The sequence below is a fragment of the Nesoenas mayeri genome, assembly GCF_963082525.1.
Source record: "Nesoenas mayeri genome assembly, chromosome: 4".
Classification (NCBI taxonomy): Eukaryota; Metazoa; Chordata; class Aves; order Columbiformes; family Columbidae; genus Nesoenas; species Nesoenas mayeri.
In genome coordinates, this window is record NC_137540.1 from 51,709,094 (window position 1) to 51,727,318 (window position 18,225).

General features: G+C 40.1%; 1 protein-coding gene across 1 annotated transcript in view; it reads left to right on the top strand.

Annotated features, from left to right (window-relative positions):
• Positions 1–399: 399 nt before the first annotated feature.
• Positions 400–18,225, top strand: part of KCTD8 (potassium channel tetramerization domain containing 8) — a gene marked incomplete at both ends in the record, with an annotated part of 97,633 nt that continues 79,807 nt past the window's right edge. Inside the window, one exon of the mRNA XM_080343556.1 lies at positions 400–1,243. Coding sequence (XP_080199682.1) covers positions 400–1,243 — 844 coding nt within the window. The remainder of the gene's footprint in view (positions 1,244–18,225) is intronic.

Here is an 18,225-nt window from a genome sequence, read left to right on the forward strand (position 1 = left end):
GCCGCTCGGCTTTGAGGCCAGCGCGGCTGCAGGTCCCCGCGCCCCCACCCCCCCCCGGCTTGGCGGAGCTGGTCGAGGTGGGGCAGGGACAGCGCTCGGACCGGTCCGATCCAGCCCAGCCCAACCCAAGCCAACCCATAGCCCCCAGCTCAGCGCAGCTCGTCCCACTGCCTGGGCAGCGAGAGGGCGCCGCGGGGCAGGTGAGGGCCGGCGCCGCGCCTCGGGGCCGTGCCGCCCGCCGCCGTGCCGGAGGGTGGTGGGAACAGCGGCTCCGTCCAGGCGCTTCCGGGGGCGCCGGTGGAAGGAGGAGGAGGAGAAGGAGGGGTGGGGTGGGTAGAGGGGAGGGAGGCCGCCTTTTTTAGGAGGGAAACCCTCCTTCGCTGCCGCCCGCTCGCAACCATGGCTTTGAAGGAGGCGGGCGGCAGCATCCTGCCCATCAGCGACATGGTATCGGGGCCGTCGAGCTCGCCGTTTCCCGAGGTCGTGGAGCTGAACGTGGGGGGCCAGGTGTACGTGACGAGGCACTCCACGCTGCTCAGCGTCCCGGACAGCACGCTGGCTACCATGTTCTCCCCCGGCCGGGGCGGCCCGGCGGCGGCCCGGCAGTTGCCCAGGGACAGCCGGGCGCGCTTCTTCATCGACCGCGACGGCTTCCTCTTCAGGTATGTGCTGGATTACTTGCGGGACAAGCAGCTGGCGCTGCCCGAGCACTTCCCCGAGAAGGAGCGGCTCCTGCGGGAGGCCGAGTACTTCCAGTTGGGCGACCTGGTGAAGCTGCTCTCGCCCAAGGTCACGAAGCAGAGCTCGCTCAACGACGAGGGCTGCCAGAGCGACCTGGAGGACAGCAACTCGCAGGGCAGCAGCGACCGCCTGCAGCGGGCGGCGCTGGACAAGCGCTCGGGCTTCCTCACCGTGGGCTACCGCGGCTCCTACACCACGGTGCGGGACAACCAGGCGGACGCCAAGTTCCGCCGCGTCGCCCGCATCATGGTGTGCGGCAGGATCGCCCTGGCCAAGGAGGTCTTCGGCGAGACCCTCAACGAGAGCCGCGACCCTGACCGCCCCCCTGAGAAGTACACCTCCCGCTTCTACCTCAAATTCACCTACCTGGAGCAAGCTTTCGACCGGCTCTCTGAGGCGGGCTTCCACATGGTGGCTTGTAACTCCACCGGCACCGCCGCCTTCATCAACCAGTACAGGGACGACAAGATTTGGAGCAGCTACACCGAGTACATCTTCTTCAGTAAGTGTTGCCCGCGTTCCTGCCGCCCCCCCTCATCCCCGGGGAGAGCATGGCAGTGTGCACTTAAAAGTACATCTGCACCCCCCACACTCAAGCTTTGGTGTCCCAAAGCAACACGTAGCTCGAGAGAAACTGGGGCTGTCCCCGTTCCTCTCTCATTCGGCGCTGTCACCGCCACAATTCAAATTGTATTTTGTGCATTGCGGGATAGGGTTGCCTAATGCCCCGTCCGGAGCGCTGCGGGAGAGCAACTCCCCGCACTCCTTGGAGCAATCGGGGCTGGCCCCACATTTTGCTGCCGAGTGTGCCCCGGGAAGGACCAGCTCCCCGCCTGCCCCGTGTCGGGGTCCCCCAGTGGGGCGTCGCACCGATGCCGGGGCGTCCCAGAGCCGCTGGCCGGGCGGGGGTGCGGGCGCCGCACTGGCTCCGCCGCGCAGGGCTGCGGCGCTCCCTACCAGCGAGGCGGTGCGGAGGTTGCAACGGCGGAGCCCGGAGCAAGGAAGGGTTTTAATATTTTATCACTGCTTTTCCTTCCGAAGTGAATGCACTGCGCCTGGGCACGGTCACCGTGAGGGAAGGGGCAGCAAGGGCACAGTAAACTTACCGGGGAGCAAAAAACAGTCTGGTTCCCAGGAGAGGAAAAAAAAAAAGAAAAAAAAAAGAAAATAAACCACTCCCTAGTCAGTACGCCGCTCATAAGCAACTCTGCTAGTTGGCTGTGGATAGCCTTAAGGGTTTCAGGTCACTCGTAAATAGGAAAATTGAGCGATGACGAATGAGTTTCAATCTGGCAAAGTATGTAAGGCACTGGCTGGGCACTGGTTTCAGGTAATGAATCTGCAGCTGGAGGGGGAACACCAGCTCTTGGCAGAAAGCTGTCTTTGAAAGGTAGAGGCAGCCTTAAATGTTACAGACGTGTTTGAGAGCAGGGTAAGCCTGTGGAAGAGAAAAATGTTTTCCACTCACTTCTGCTTCTGCGTGGTCTCACGCTCCCTGAGCGCAGGAGGGATGCTTTGGTAGAGCATCTGCCTGCCTCTGTGGTGAGGTGGGAGATGCAGCCTCTAACTAACTTCACCAGTAGGGCAACTGCACAGAAACAACCTGTTTTGTGTACAAAACTGGACCTAGGTACAGTATTTAATAGAGGAGGGAAATGTGAACGGTTTTCTTCTCAGAGGAGAAATTAAATAGTTTACATTGATGTATATTATAGGTGGTGACCAACCTTTGCTGAGCAGGCTTAAGTACTTCAAGTCAATCTTCAAAATTATATTAAACCAGCTTTTGAAGACTCATTGCATAGCCTATGACCGGTCATATTTCATTAGGAAATGTAAAAACTGAGGTGTAGAGGAGCTCTACATTCTTCTGGGTGGACTTCTATCAAGTATTTTACATGACTATTAAATCTCCTTTCAGAGAAAAATGGAGGTATAATTTTCAAAATAGTAAAAAACTTCATTTTTATTATCAAGACTGTGAAGTAGCCTGTTCTCCTTGCTCACAAATAGATTTTTAGGTGCATAATTATTTGTGTGCATATGTGATGCTTATAAGATGCTCCTAATTTTTTTTTAATGTGTTATGATGAGGTTGCTGTATAGAACAGTGCTCTAATTCAGATCAGTGTTCCAAATTAATCCCTGGTGTAATACCACTGATTTACATGGAATAGTGCCAGGGATGGATTGGATGCTGTACATAATGATTTTTGGTTTGATTTTGAGTCTTTCAGCTTATGATGTTGTGAAAAGTAAAACAGTTAATTACTTAGATTGCTACAGTTAACTGAAAATTTGTGGTTTTGCCTATTTTTGGGGGGTGGTTTTTTGTTTCTTTGTTTTTGTTGGTTTGTTTGTTTGTTTGCAAAAAATGGCTGAGATTAAAGTAGGCTGGAAAGACGGGGAGCATATTTTAATTTTGGTTATTTGTTATGCATTTAGCAACTTTTTGTTTAACAATTTTATACATTTGAGTATGATTAGATAGGTTTTTCTGAAATATAGCAACATGGAAACAAAACTTAAAAAATCAGTGAAATTGGAAGAGAAACAAGCAAAACACAATGCCTGAAGTAATGCTTTAGATTTTTGAATGTTGTTTTTTGTGTGTGTCTGCTTGTTTGTTTGGTTTTTGTTTATTTTTTTTTAAACTGAATACATGTCTAATTGATGGAGACCGTTGATGAAACAATACTTTATTATTATTAAATGCCCTGGATGGACTGGATGCTTGCTATTACTTTGCTGGACTGCTGCACAATAATCCATCAAAGGAAGAGCAAACCTTGGAAGTCTTAGTGCTCTGCACAAGGGGTGAGGAGAGTGATCAGGGTGGAGTCTCCAACAGCATTAGCCAGGACCGTGTTCCTTCCTCACTCACGAACAGAGCCTAATACACTGAGAGAAGAACAGTCACTTTTCAATTTGTTCTTTGCCACATGTCCCCATGAACCCCAGAAAGGAGGCAGTTTTGATTGGGAGGTTGCTGATTTTAAGAGCTCTCATGAAGTATGTCCAACCCTGGACTGTACCTTACAGACAAAAAGAACTTTGGGATTTTTGGCCAGCACCTGAGACTTAAGAAACCTAGTTTTACATTCCACTCTAGCTGCATTTGCATTTGTTCACAACATGAACATCTGCAACCAGCAACTGTATTAGTTGTTCATCTGTGATTCCATAGCAGTCACATAAACTTCTCTTTCACCATTTCTTCTGAGGACCTGTGGACAAGTCTGTTTTCTAGTAATGGTAGATAGCGAAGTGATTGGAAAAATACATAAGGATTTATACATTCTGCCCATTTCCTTAGCTCATGAATACCTGAATGAGTTTCTCACCGAGAGCTATTGAGGAATGTTTGAAGGCTAAGGGTTTAATCTATGGTTTGTGGAACAGATTTCAAGTATGTTTCTACTATCTCTCAAACTTTGGTAGGCATTTTGAGTTGAAATTACCATCTATCACTTTTTTTTTTAAAAAAAAAAGGAAATTACTTCATATTCTTAAACATTTAGGCAGATGAAATTCACCTTGGATACTACACATATATTTAATTAATTTATGAATTGCTTAATATCTAGGGATAGATTAGCTGATGCAGATTAATTCTAATTGGAGACCCAGAAGTTGCTTGAAACTGCTTACCAGGAAATAATGCTTCAGCCTTTGGCAACATGTTCTGACAAGTACAGAAAGAGACTTTCCTTCTTTGTGTGTAATTCCTGTTAAAAACATTAGGTTATTTGCCCATACTGGTGTGCAGGCTATCATGTATGCAATGACAGCTTCATTTGTCTACACAGTTACTACACAGCCAGAATTTAATTCGCACCTTGCATTGGTAGCTTAGTCCTGAACAGCACTCACAGATCTGTTCCATGTGTCCATTGCAAATCCTGTCTCTTAATCATCAATAAAAGGAGTACCTTTTAATATGGCACTGAAGAGTCTCTACCAGAGTGTATCACAAAGTTTTTTTTCCAATAGCTTGGCTCTGTGCTGTTGAAGCTCCCACCTTAGTACAGGTAAGGATGACTTGGGTCAGATAATACAGCATGAAATGAATATACACTTTCGAAAAGAGGCTCGAACTCTTTTGCTGCTTGGTTTCAGGCCACCACAGAGCACCACTGATTAACACCTGTTAGTGTGCAATATGTGACAGTTTCCACAAAAGTTGCTTCTAATTGGAGACAGGAGACCAGAAACCAGGAGACCTTGCTTTGTGTGACTGCAGGCAATGCAACAGACCTTCTGTTAGCTGGTCTTTTTGTGAGGAAAGGGTGCAATTTACACCTTTTGCCTTTTTCTTGTGGTTCACTGTATCTCTCAGTACTGTTGTGTAATGCAGGATTGCCTGTGCATGCTATTACTATTTTTTTTTCTTCTGTAGAATCTAATTGGTCTTAATGGATTTTATATTTAACATCTGCTATGCAATCTGACTTACGGGTGTTGAGAGCATGGTGCTCAGCTGGAAGCTTTCTGTGCTGAACTGACATGTTTATTGTAAGAAGAATGCAGCAATGTTTAATGAAAAAACTTTGACGTGTATTCTATTTCAGCACTCCTGTTTCACATGTGACAATTTCTGTTTCCTTGTCTCTTGTTTTTGTATGTAGTAGGTGGCATTTTCATGAATTTATGGTGCTTATTTTCCACTTGAAGTCACAGCACTCTGAGATTATATTGGTTGCTGTGGAAATTGTCATAAACAAGTGATAATAATTTTGTAATCAGTGGGGAATAAGCAGTTGGAAGCAATGAACTTCAAGGAAATAATATGGTATTTTGAAAAACAATCAAACCAAACACCACCAGAAAACAAACTGAAAATCTGAACCTAAACAATATCACACCATCAAGTTCTTAAAAACCCCCATCCATAACAACAACAACAAAACCTGACATTGTTTGTGTCTTTGCAATAAAAAGGAAAATAAAACAGAAGGTTACACCTGAAACATGGGGAACAAACATGTATGTAAAATACTTTGAGGTGTTAGTTACCCTGTGAATGCCATCACTGCTTATTTGGTGGATTTGGTGGATTTTTTGCTGCATGAAGTGTGTCTGTGCTTTTTTTTAACGTAAAGCTAGACAATTTACTTTGAGCTTGAACCAGAGCCTCAAAGATTAGGGTACAGATTTTTGGTGGTACAGGCTGACATGAAGGATTAAATCAATATCATAAGTAGAATGTAGAAAAGCTTCAGATTTCTGATAGTATCAAGATCTAGGAATGTTGTTTCTGGCAGGACTATTGAGGAAAGAGCCCTGAAGAGAGATGCTGTAGGCAGTCCTGTGACTTTGAACAACTGACATAAGACTTCAGGATATTCTGCCTTATGCTTCCAATTCAACTCTAACCCAGTTTAAAAAAAATAATAATAATAGACTACTCTTGTCATTTTTCCAAAATATATGTCCCCGACAGAAAGGGATGAATCAAACTGCACAGTCATAAATTACTGATATAAGAATATCTTTCTTATGCCACCACTTGACATAATGTGTGATGAAACCGGTATTCTGATTGTAGTCATTATTTCAGCAAAAGAACTCTATTTGATAAAGATTTTAAAATGTGAAAGTAAAAAGAAGATTGAACAAATTAGGCTTTTTAATAAATAAATAATGAAAATAACTTGCATTCTTCTACAGCTGGTGTAAAGACACTGCTGCAGTAAACAGCTGTGCCAGGAACCTTTCGATTTTTTTTCTGACATTCAATAGAAATATGCAAGACTCAGTACAATGATTTGTGATCAGATTTTAATCTTCATATCCAGTTTCTGCTCTTATTACAATAAAATTATATTTTTAAGTACTGTAGAGCCACTTTAATATTTGGAGCTGGGGACTGGAACTGTTGTACATTATTTTACAAGTAAAATTAGAGATTAACTGAGAAAATGAACTAGTATGGATATTATCTACCAAGATCAATACTAGATAAGCAATAAGCACCTTGATACAAACATCTGTTAGTTCTGATGTTGAGAAATGGAAACATACTAGTTTTGATATTATCCCAGACTTGTAGTTCTTGTGGATTACTTGGGAATAAAGTAACAGTGTTGGAGAAGCTGACTTTGCTGGATTTTTAATATCTTGCAGAAAAACTGCTCCTTGGTGTCAGATCACTTTATACATTTCTATGGATTTATGACAGTAGTTGCAGGGAAATATTTACTTTTCCACAGTAGGATGAGCAAATCATATTTTATTTTTTTCTTCATTGTCAACATGAACTTCCAGTTATGTACTGTTAAAGCACAGAATTTATGTGCAAAAACTTCTCCACAAACTACAATTCCAGGCACGATTTAAAATTAAAACGTTATTGCTAATAAAATACATTTTGCAATGTATTTGCTTTCTCAGTATGATATGGCTAGTGTTTCACTAATGCTTTTCTCCTTTGCAGCAAATACTAAATTTGTTATACTATGGGGAGAATTCGAGTGGCCAGCAAAAATTGACTAAGCATTGCACTGAGAGGGAGTTCATTGATTCTCACATTATCCTCTTTCTGCCACAGTTCTGCCTTTGAATGTAGATCTCCAGAAATGAAGCACTGCTCAGGCAGCTCTCACACGTCAGAAGTAATGTGCTATGGCATATGCTATGAAGTGGCAAAAACTCTTCTTGGTTGACCACAACAGCAGCATGGCCCGAACAAAGTGATCACAGAATCATAGAATTAATCATAGAATGTCCTGAGTCGGAAGAGACCCACAAGGATCATGATGTCCAACTCCTGTCCCTGCATATGACAAGCCCACAGTTCACACCATGAGTCTGAGGCTGTTGTCTAGTCTCTTCTTGAATAGTATCAGGCTTGTGGCTGTGACACCTCCCTGGGGAGCCTGTTCCAGTGCTCCACCACCCTCTGAGTGAAGAACCTTTTCCTAAACCTCCCCTGGCACTTCTTCCTGCCATTCCCTTGGAATCTGTCATTGGTCACAAGAGAGAAGAGATCAGTGCCTGTCCTTCCTCCTCCCCTTGTGAGGAAGCTGTAGACCGTGACGAGGTCTGCTCTTAGTCTCCTCTTCACCAGGCTGAACAAACCAAGTGACTTCAGACGTTCCTCATACGACTTGCCATCCAAACCCTTCAACAACTTCATAGCCTTCTTCTGGATAAGAAGTAATCGGTCATGTTTTGGTGTGTTATTAGTTTAAGGGTGACATCTTTGGTGAGGCAAATACCTAGTTGGGCAAAGAAGGAAAGTGTGTAAGGTGGCATGCATCCATCTCATACCTCTCTGGTCCTGGGCTGCTTGAAATCATTGTGGTGCACCATGTAGCTTGCAGCCAGCTCAGCATTGCCCAATCTTGTCCCAGCAACTGGGCATATCCTGGGTGACACTGCAGGAGAAGTGAATAGCACCACCATGTTCTGGACTTTCCCTCTGATTTTCTTTCTCTAGTTTTGGATTGCTCTTCTGCCAGAGTTGTGTAAGAAGTCTGTTACAGAGTTAGGTTGAGCAAGGTCATGTCTGTAGGGCTTTTTCACTCCACAGACTGATTATTAGGTTGGTAGTTGGTTGAATAGGCATAATTATTGAAAAATTGTTGAAGTTACTATACTGGCTAACATTCTAACCTGGCAAGCAGATGTTATTTTTATATTCTAGGATGATTTTATTACATTTCTGCTCACAAGGCCTTTATTTCTTAAAGCAGGTGAAGTACTAACGGCACTCTCAAATCATGGCTCTTTTATAAACTGAGCCACTGGAAGTCCAGTGGAAAACCCTTAAAAAATTACTAGGCAAATTTCATTTTGGTTTAGCAAATCAAATGCTTCATGATGGATTTCCTAGGGAGTTTGTTCACTCCAGCTTGGTAAAACTGCATGGTCTTTTTGAGAAGAGGTAATTTATACTGTACTTAAAATTCATATATTGACTAAATGTTAGGAGAAGAAAGTGCTATGTCTAAAATGAAATTATAATTCTCAGTAGAGTTTAAGTACTTTTATTAAAATGTTTTGTATGATTTGTATTTTTTATTTTTAAACCAGTAATGTGCATTGCACATTTAGCTTTAGCCTCATATAAATTCAGGGCTACTCAGTGATTTTTTTTAATTGACCTATATGGAATTAATCATATAAATAGGAACTAACTGTGTGAAACACTCAAGTCCTATTCCCAGCTGCAAGACAGACCTTCACTGGAAATGAAGCAGCAAATAGTCTTGGGCTAGTCTTTCACGTAAAAGTGAACTTCAAACTACCTGACTGCCTATTTGGTGTCCTAATTGTTTCTATTAACAGTATTAATACACATAATCCTGGCAGGAGGTAAGCAGTGATGCTTTGTAATTTTCATGACACTTGTGGAAACTAATTGCATTCCGTTTTGGTTACATTGTATAAGATGATGGTAACAAAACTTATCATGTTTGTAACATTTTGACACCTTAGCTTTAGAAGACATTTAAGAAAACGTCACATCTCTAAATATTTTCAGGTCTTCACCACACATATGTAAAAATCCCAGTGCTGTTAATTAGAGTTTCACGTTTCTAGCAAAAAGATCAATACAATGCTTTAAAAACATTTATGCAAATATTATTTCTTCTTTGTGGAATGACTTCTATCTTGAAACTGTCTTCCTCAAAGTTGCTCAAGACAGGATTTAGAGCTAAGGAGCAGCATGTTTACCCGTTCTTTGCCCCATGGGGCCTGCCTGGCTGTAAGCAGCATCAGGACTGCTCCCAGTTACAGATGGAGCAATGACTCCTTCATCAACATTTTGCAGCTGAGAGCAGCTGAATCAAAATTTAGTTGTTCCCTTTCTCATTGCTCCTCATGTACCTGAACCCTGTGGCAGGGGCTCTGAGCAAATGGGGAGCAGAGCGAGGGGCCACTGCCTCCAGGCTGTATGTGTCAGGTTTGCTCTGCACTGCTCAAGCTGTGTACCCTGTGCCTGACCTGTTTTCTGCTCCAATGACATCACTTAGTGAATAAAGAAAACTAGAGTAGCTTATGGAATAAGGAAAAAAAAAAAAATAGTACTACTTAAGAAGGGAATACTACAACAGCTTTTAAAAAAATACTGTGAGTAACTCAATCCAGAGACAACTCAGTCACAAGTGCAAGTACACATGGCAAAAATAATGAAGTAGATATGCTGTACATGTCTTTGGGGGGAGAAGGGGTGGGCTGAGAAACTGAGGAGAGAAATCAACACCATCATTGACTTTTATTAATGAAATTAAATATTCTAGGTCTTTCCTTAGCGTACGTTCGATTGTATTACACTTAATACATACAGAGAGGTTCTCTTTGCATTAGCAGAAAGAGGTGATTCAGAAATGAAATCAGTCAGTATATTTTATTTTTTATATAAACAAAGAGCAATAACCTCGAGATGCATTTTTATCTTTTCTCTTTCATCCTTACTGAGTTTTTCCCTTTAGTAACATTAACAAATATTCCCAAAGAGAGTTGAGTCACTGCTCAGGGACTCCTGACACATTTTGTTGTAAACAGTCTCCTGCAACTTACGTTACTTGTGAAACTCCTTTATATTTTATTTAAAGTAGATGTTCAGAGGTTCCTATAAGGATTACAACTATGTCAGAGTATTCCACAGAAGTTTTTAAAAGTGTACCATCTTTCCAAAGGCTTTTTATCAGTGAATATTATATACATTTCTGAGGTATCTGTGGAGCTCTTTACAGTTTTTAAATAGTAGGAAGAAAAAAAGCCACAAATTGCATATATACATGATTATATAAATAAATCGTGTGCAAAACAGTTACTTGCATAACCTTGTACTAGCAGTTAATTGAACCAGATTTTTTTTTCCTGTCTATTAGTCAAATCCCCATTAAAACCACCATATCTGGAAAACTTTGAGAGTAATGACAAATATCTATTTTGTGTATGGAGAAGTACTGTCTAATGCTTCTGCTTCTTAATCGACAATTCTTTCATTCTCATTGAAACCCATGAATATGAAATAATATCAAAATAAACTACAAAAGGTTTAGAAGGCAGATAAAATAAATCAATAAGATAGAGTGCCAACAATTTAATCAGAGTAATGTGTAGATAATATAGTAGAGAAAGACGAAATCTAAACAACAGTTTTTGCTAGTTTTTCTTAATAAACACATATTCTTTCCCTTTCTTTTGTAGTCACCCATTTATAGCCAGTCACTTCTCAGTATTGTTCTCTTCAGACAGCTGTTACTATTTATGTTGTTAATGCGTACTGTGGCTTTTGAGCTGATCTGAAACAAAGCAGAGGCATGGCTACTCTTGCCTTTCCACCTATTTTTGTCACTTTCCAGTACCTGGGAATATAAATATCACTCACTCCGTCCTCCTAAAAATACCAATACACAACCTTATATAAGTGTGATCAATATTGCTGAAGCTATGTGGACTTTAGGGGAAAAAAAATATCACAATAATTCAGCTATTTGTGATGCAAGATAGAACGGGACCATTATTCAAGTAAGGTTGTGTCTGCTCTCTTCCAAAAGTTTGGCTTCAAATCCCACACCTACCTTTCCGAGTGACTAACCCATTCAAAGCACCAATTCTTCTTCAGAGCAGGAACTGTCAGCATCTGTATGTGTAGATAAGCTTTATCATATTAAGAAGTGTAAACCAAAATTACATGAGGAATATAACTAAGACCACTGTAATTCACTATCCTGCTTGGAATTTTTACTTTTCCAGCACCCATAGACTTTAATTTTCTCTTTAAGCAATCCCTCAGAAACCTGTGATTATTTACCTTTTTTAATGTTGTCATAGCTTGCAAATATAAAGTTCTGATAATTTTCTTTTTCCCATGACATTTCTTCACACTGTTGGTCTGTCTCTGGGGATGTGAAAAATGAATGTAATGTTTCTAAATGTCATAGACAGAAATAGACAAAATCTATGTGTTTTTGCTACCCAAAAAACATCTGGAGTAACAGATAGCAACATCTTTTGGCTTCAAAATAATCCTGTAATTATTTAGTAAAGCAGAGGCAAACTTCTCAGAAATGTTTGTTATTCACTATGTGATATTTTGAGGACTACTGAAATTTTTAAAGTTTTATCTCATAACCTGCTAAGTCTATATCTTCCTATGACTTTTAGCTGCCTCGTAATCTAGTCTCCAGTCATAACAATGCTCACATTTTCGTTCCTGTCTTTTCACTATTTACCTTTTCCACCTGCAGCTGAAGCAGTTCAGTGTCTGAATTGGTGGAATTATGCCCCTAAATAATTGCGTCTGTGATCACATTTAATTACAGGAAGAAGAATGTGCTTGTGGTAGAGGAGATTAGGTTAAATGCTGCCTGTCTAATCAGATCCCTGGTGACTGACTTCTGGCAGTGCTTTCTTCCTAAATCCCGTTGCTGTGGATGTGATGAATAAAAGCTGCACAGCCTGTGTGAGTCCACATCTTCAGGGGATGGCTGGCCCTGGGTGAATGGGCTGAAATGGGGTCCTGGGCAGGGTTGGAGGTGCCCAAGAGGTGGGTCAGGGCCAGTACAGCTGCTGGTGTCCCCTTGGGGCCTGGCACTGTGGTGGCCATGCCTGCTTTCTGTGAGTACCAGCAAATAAGCCAAGAGCTGCATCCTCCAAGGACCCTCTTGGCCAGGTGTCATAATCACAGGTCTGTGTCAGGGCCTCAAAATACCAGGGCAATAATTCACAGTGCAGTGTTTTTCCAAAATTCAATTAATTCTTGTAAAATAAAATACATGAGAAGTAACGCCTTGAGTTATTTTTATCCAGGAAAAGCAAGTGGTTTCTGGTCAAAGACACGAGTAAGGCAAGAGCTGCATCTAAATAATATTTATTCAGTCCCAGGGCACGTTATTTGTGTTTCTGTGACCATGCTGCTGAAGCGATGCAAACTTAATAGTAATCTTCAATTTAATACAGTTAATCTGAATATTCTTTACATTTGGCTGCAAAATATGGAGGGGAAAATGCACCTGTTATGAGCAATTGGTAACCTGGAAGGAAATACACCGGAAAAAATGTCTTATTTATAATTAATATTAATGATCTGACTATATTCAAGCCTTTCCATACTGTCATGTCTATGATGCATAAAATATACAAGGGAACTTTGGGGGTCACTTAGCTACTCTCTCTGAAAATGGTAAAAATATTCTGAAGTTTGAGAAGATGCACTATTTTGTTGTTGGTGGTGGTTTTTTTTACTATTTAAATACATGTTTTAGGAATCAGGGTTGTGCTCTATCATCAACAGTGAGACTACTAGCAAAAGTAGTTATGTTTTTTAGTGAACCATGTAACAAATCACATTTGAGAATTATATAAGCCTAAAATTGACCTCCAGATCAATGCTTGCAATCTTGAATGTATTTTCAGAAAATCCAGAGAAGTTCAGTGAGAATTTCCATCTGCACTTTGAGTACCAGGCAAGCAGCAGGGATAAACGAATTTAAATTTAGACTGTTGGTTTGGAAAATTTAGTTCTTATAATCTCTGTGACTGGCAATAAACTGCACTTGTTTAGCATCTTCCTTATCCTGTGGGTATGTTAGAGTTCTAGCAATACAGAAATTGACATTTTACCAAAGTCCACCTTGATTTCTAGCAGCAGTTAGCTCTCAGTCATTTGTTTACCCAATTAAATAAATTTATAACAGTGAAAACAACAGTGGTTAAGGCTATTTACTATATTATCAAGGAATCATAGCAAGAGTATTGCAAGTTACTGGATAATTACAGCTAGTTAAGGTTGGATTGCCGTGATTTCTATGTAAGAAAGAGTACGGTATTAGCCTGTGGATCAATAAATTAAGACTACTAAATGTTACATGTGGTAGTCATATGATGTTCTCAGCTTTCAAGCTTAATAGGTTTACGAGTTCCTTGATAAAAGGAAAAAACATTTCCACCATTGAGGCAGTCAGGCATTGGAACAGGCTGTGCAGTGATGCTGCATGCATTGTGCACCTTTGGAGCTTTTCAAGACTCATCTGGATCAAGGCCCTATAACCTGGTCTGACCTCATAGCTGACCATCCATTTGAGCAGGAGGTTGGACTAGAGACTTGCTAAAATATGCTGCGATTCTCTTCTCTGATGTGATTTAGCTTGGCATTGGCTATTTGATATAACTTCTCAGGAAAGGAAGAGTAAACTGCTGCAAGTAAATGAAATAGATGCTAGAGAGCTATAAATTGTGATTGTTCTGAAAATCACAAGCTTCAAAGCCTTAACTTTATGTTATCTTTTTACTTACTGTTGTGTGTCCTACTTGTAGTCAGAATTGAAACAAATGCTTCAGGAGGAAGTTTCTTACAGCACCTTGTGGCCAAAATTCAAAACCATAGACAGGCCATAGACAAGAAATTATCTGAAAATGTGTTCAAAATTAATTTTGGATAGCACTGCTGTTGTTGATTGCATGTTACCTGAAGAAAGAAATCTCAAAAAATTAACAAATCACTATTATTTGAACCTCTAACCATTGCAGTTCTTTAGATACATTCTATAGGTGCTATCTCTCACAAAGGTGTCAGACTACCTTGGATTTCTTTTTCTTTTTTTTTTTCTCTACACATTTGGATATTTGTTTTCATCAGTATTGAGTATCTTTCATGTGACTTTTTTTTTTTTTCCTTTTCTTGAGCTTGTCAGGCTCTGTTTTAGCCCCAGCTTAGCTTGAATCAATTTATGTAGCAACTGCAAAAATGCTGAATAGGGTTTTTTTGGTAGCCTGTAAAATGTAAAAAAAAAAAAATAAAATCATAAAGCAAACATGAACAATGCTGAATTACTTTATAGTAATTCAATGCTGGATGAATGCAGAATGTAACAGCAAGATAATTAATTCTTAGGATATTTAAACAACTTGGGATTTTTTCTTCTTCAAATTTTAATGTAAGAATAGAACATGGGGCACTAATAACTAGGATTATACAAAAAATGTTGGATGTTCCTCTTGCTTCTCCCACATTACTGACAAGATTGCAGAAGTGATGTGTCTGGAGGCTCTGTTAAAAATCCTCTTATGACAACAAACTAAACCAGAGGTATTGCTTGCATTGGTTGACACCTAATAGATAAATATACATGTCGTAGGGAGGAAGCATAACAGAAAGAACTTACGACAGGTCTTTTGTCAGTTGTATGTTGTCAAAGCACTTTTGATGTCCACAAAATTTTGTCAGTTATACCTGATAATGTGTTTTCTTCTCTAAAGTTATCCTCCTGGGCAAGGCATGTGTTGTTAAGAAATAGCGTGTTTCCGCTGACATTTATGGTGATAGAGCAATTGGGCAGATTGGTGGACTCACCTGCATCCTCTTAGAGAAAGTTCAGATGTCTTGGTGGTGTTAACAAGTCTGTTCCTTTATGTCCACATGAAATATGGTACACCATCTTTTCAGTGAACTCTTTCCACCCTTATTTGTAGACTACCACAGAGAGCTACTTTCACTTTATTGTTTTGTTCTCCAGATTAAGCAGTGTTTCTCCATCATTATTGGAGACGAGAATGACCATATTTTATCAGGATAAAGAACTTGCTCTACAGTCTTTCAGAGTCATCGATATAGCTTGTATTCCAAACAGGGTTTTGTTGTGATGAGGAGGAAAACAGATTATCTGCACCAGCCAAATAGTATCTAACACTATCTTGCTACAGTTCTGGAAAGAAGTAGACTACAGTGTTACCTGAGTACTTAAAAGCCTTGATTAGCACTGTAGTAGAAATAATAAATAATATAAAGTAAAATATTCATTTATCTTCATGACAGCTCTGCAAGTTTTGTAAAATTATCATATCTGTGCTCCATTCGCTCATGTCAAGTGTACTTCATCTCTGCAAAGTTGGTCCAAGCAAAACAGGTCAGATCCTTTGCATGTTGTTGAACAATTGTAAGTGATGGCACAGGCTACAAAACAATGGAAACTTGGGGCTGTATAGACAGGAATGTTATTGGAAGAGGAGAAAATCTTCAGCTAGTACAGATGCAGAGGCAAAACTCAAAAGTTCCTGATTTTCTGGTCCTGCAGACTGTTACGTTGCATTGCTTTTCATATAATGTGAATTAGAGAATAAAGTCTTGAAACTGTAAATTTGAAAAAAAATATGTGGTAATTAAGAAAAAGCTCTTTTCTGCCAAAAGACTCCTCCCATTAAACACTGTACAATTTTATGTTTAGTTTCACAGACTTGCTCCAGATGAGGCTACTGGCATGAAGGGCTCTGCTGAGCTTGTCTGACATGACACAGTACAATCTAATGGAAGCCACTGCAGACTATCTAGTCATGGAGTTTCCTGTAAAATGGAGGATTTAAGTGTGTTTTGATAAAGTAGAATGACTAATGTTCTGAATACGATGTGTAGGTGCTCAAAACGTTTGATGAAAGCCGACACAATTTAATCTGCCATGTTACTTCTTTTTTTCTTTTTTTCTTTTTTTTTTTTCCCCTCCTCTTTCTTTGTCATATTGATTTTCCACACTAGATGGCAGTGCCTTAGCACTAGTGCATGATAGGGGAATTGATTTAATTTGTCCAGGTGAGAAGCAATACTTCTGTTTCATATTTTCTTTTATATACATAGCTCAAAGAATAGCAGATAGATTAGGATTAGCTGCTTATGGATGGGCAAAAGAAAATGCCAATTACTTCCCCTCTTCCTTTGTAGCAATGAAAATCTGTTCAAGCTGATTGAACCAGGCTTGCATTGGCCGTAGGTGAGATGAACTGGCGCTATCTCTCTGTGCTATCCCTAAAGAATTGCTTTCATAGAAACTTCACATGGAACTCTGTATTGAGTTAGAGCTGAGGGTCCATCCAGACTATGAGCAGATTGCCTCACAGTTTTGAGCCATATGTTGTCTATACTGAGAAGTCAGTGAGAGAAAAACACAGCTTCCTTCTCTTTCCAAGAAAACTGGGTACTGGAGAGCTGGGGATGGGAAGCTGAGAGATGATGGGGTGCAGCTAGATATTGCTGTGTGAGAGCTAGGAGACACCTGTGAGCAGGAATACACTCCTGGATTGCATGTTAGGTGAAAGACTGGAAGTTGACTAACTTAAAGTATTTTAACTAGCCAACAAGTCTGTGAAACGCTGGTGAGAATTGAGGGGAGATCACAAATGGGTTCTGGAAGTGTAAATGTGGCAATAACAAGTGAAAACTAAAAGCTTGGTGTTGAACTTCAACATGAAGTTAAGATACAATAGTCAAAATTTATGGAGGAGTTCCTTAAAAACACAGGGTTATTAAAGCAAACAAACAAACAAATCTTCTTTTTTTTTTTTTTTTTTTTTTTTTAATGTCAAGTGTTTGTCTTTTTGATCTTGTGTGTACAAACTTGAAAGAAAACCTCCATCTAATCTTGTGAAAGGAGGAGACAGAAGTTTGAAAAACAGCAAATGTCAATAGACTCTGTAGTTAAAATAAATGAAATCACCACATAACATTATCGGGACAAATTAAATACCTAAAAAGAAAGTAACAGTAGGAAAAAGTATAGAAGCCTGACATAGGAACAACTGATTGTATGAGAAACAGCTGAAAGAAAGAAGGTGTAAGAGAGCCTGAAAAAAAAACCAAAACAACAATGATGTCAGGAAGTCAAGAGCTGCCAAAGAAATAACTTCCTCTACGTAAAATTCCTGAAGAGTCTCTTCATGGTAGAGTTTGCTCAAAAGTAAGATAATTGCTTTAAGTTTCAGTTCAATTTATACTTAACAAGATGTATATTTGATGCAACACCTTTATCTTACTGGAGTTAAAAAAAAAATTAAAATCCAGAAAACTCTTGCCTGAGGCTGGGAAGAACACAGCCATGAATACACTTTCTTGAAAAAAAATTAACTAAACATGGTGTCTCCTGGGACCTCACTGCATGCAGCTTCTGCCTTAGTTATTCAGTTTTATTTTATTTTTTGCTACATCCCTACTGAATGGGCTGGATAAAAACAAATTTAAATATAGGAAAACAAATTTTTTCTCACTCGTTTTTACTGAATCTGCCATAGTAGCTGAAATTTCATTAATACTGCTGGAAGGAAAGCAGGCCAACGGAATGTTTGCCTGTCTTATACCACAACATTCACAGAAATGAAATCTTTTTGCAAAATATGCTGTTGTTATTTGCTGTCATTTTTTGCATATCACAGAAAGTGATAGTCCTGGCTATAATTTATCACATAATTCTGCCAGAGCAGGAGATGCTATGAAAACTCAATGCAAATTATACTTGATGATACCACTCAGATGATTCCTTATTAGTTAGGGGAAGGAGAAAATAGTACTAAGTTGGAATTTGTCAGGAAATTGGTACTAGAGAGTGAGCATTATGCTTGGGGCAGTTAAGTGAGAGGTAGAAGTTGCCAGTTCTTCAAATCACACAGAACAAATGACTTCCCACCTCCCAGATGAATTTTTTAATCACCAGATTAGGTTGTCAAGGGAAATACCTATTCATTTTGCAACAACAATTTTTTTCT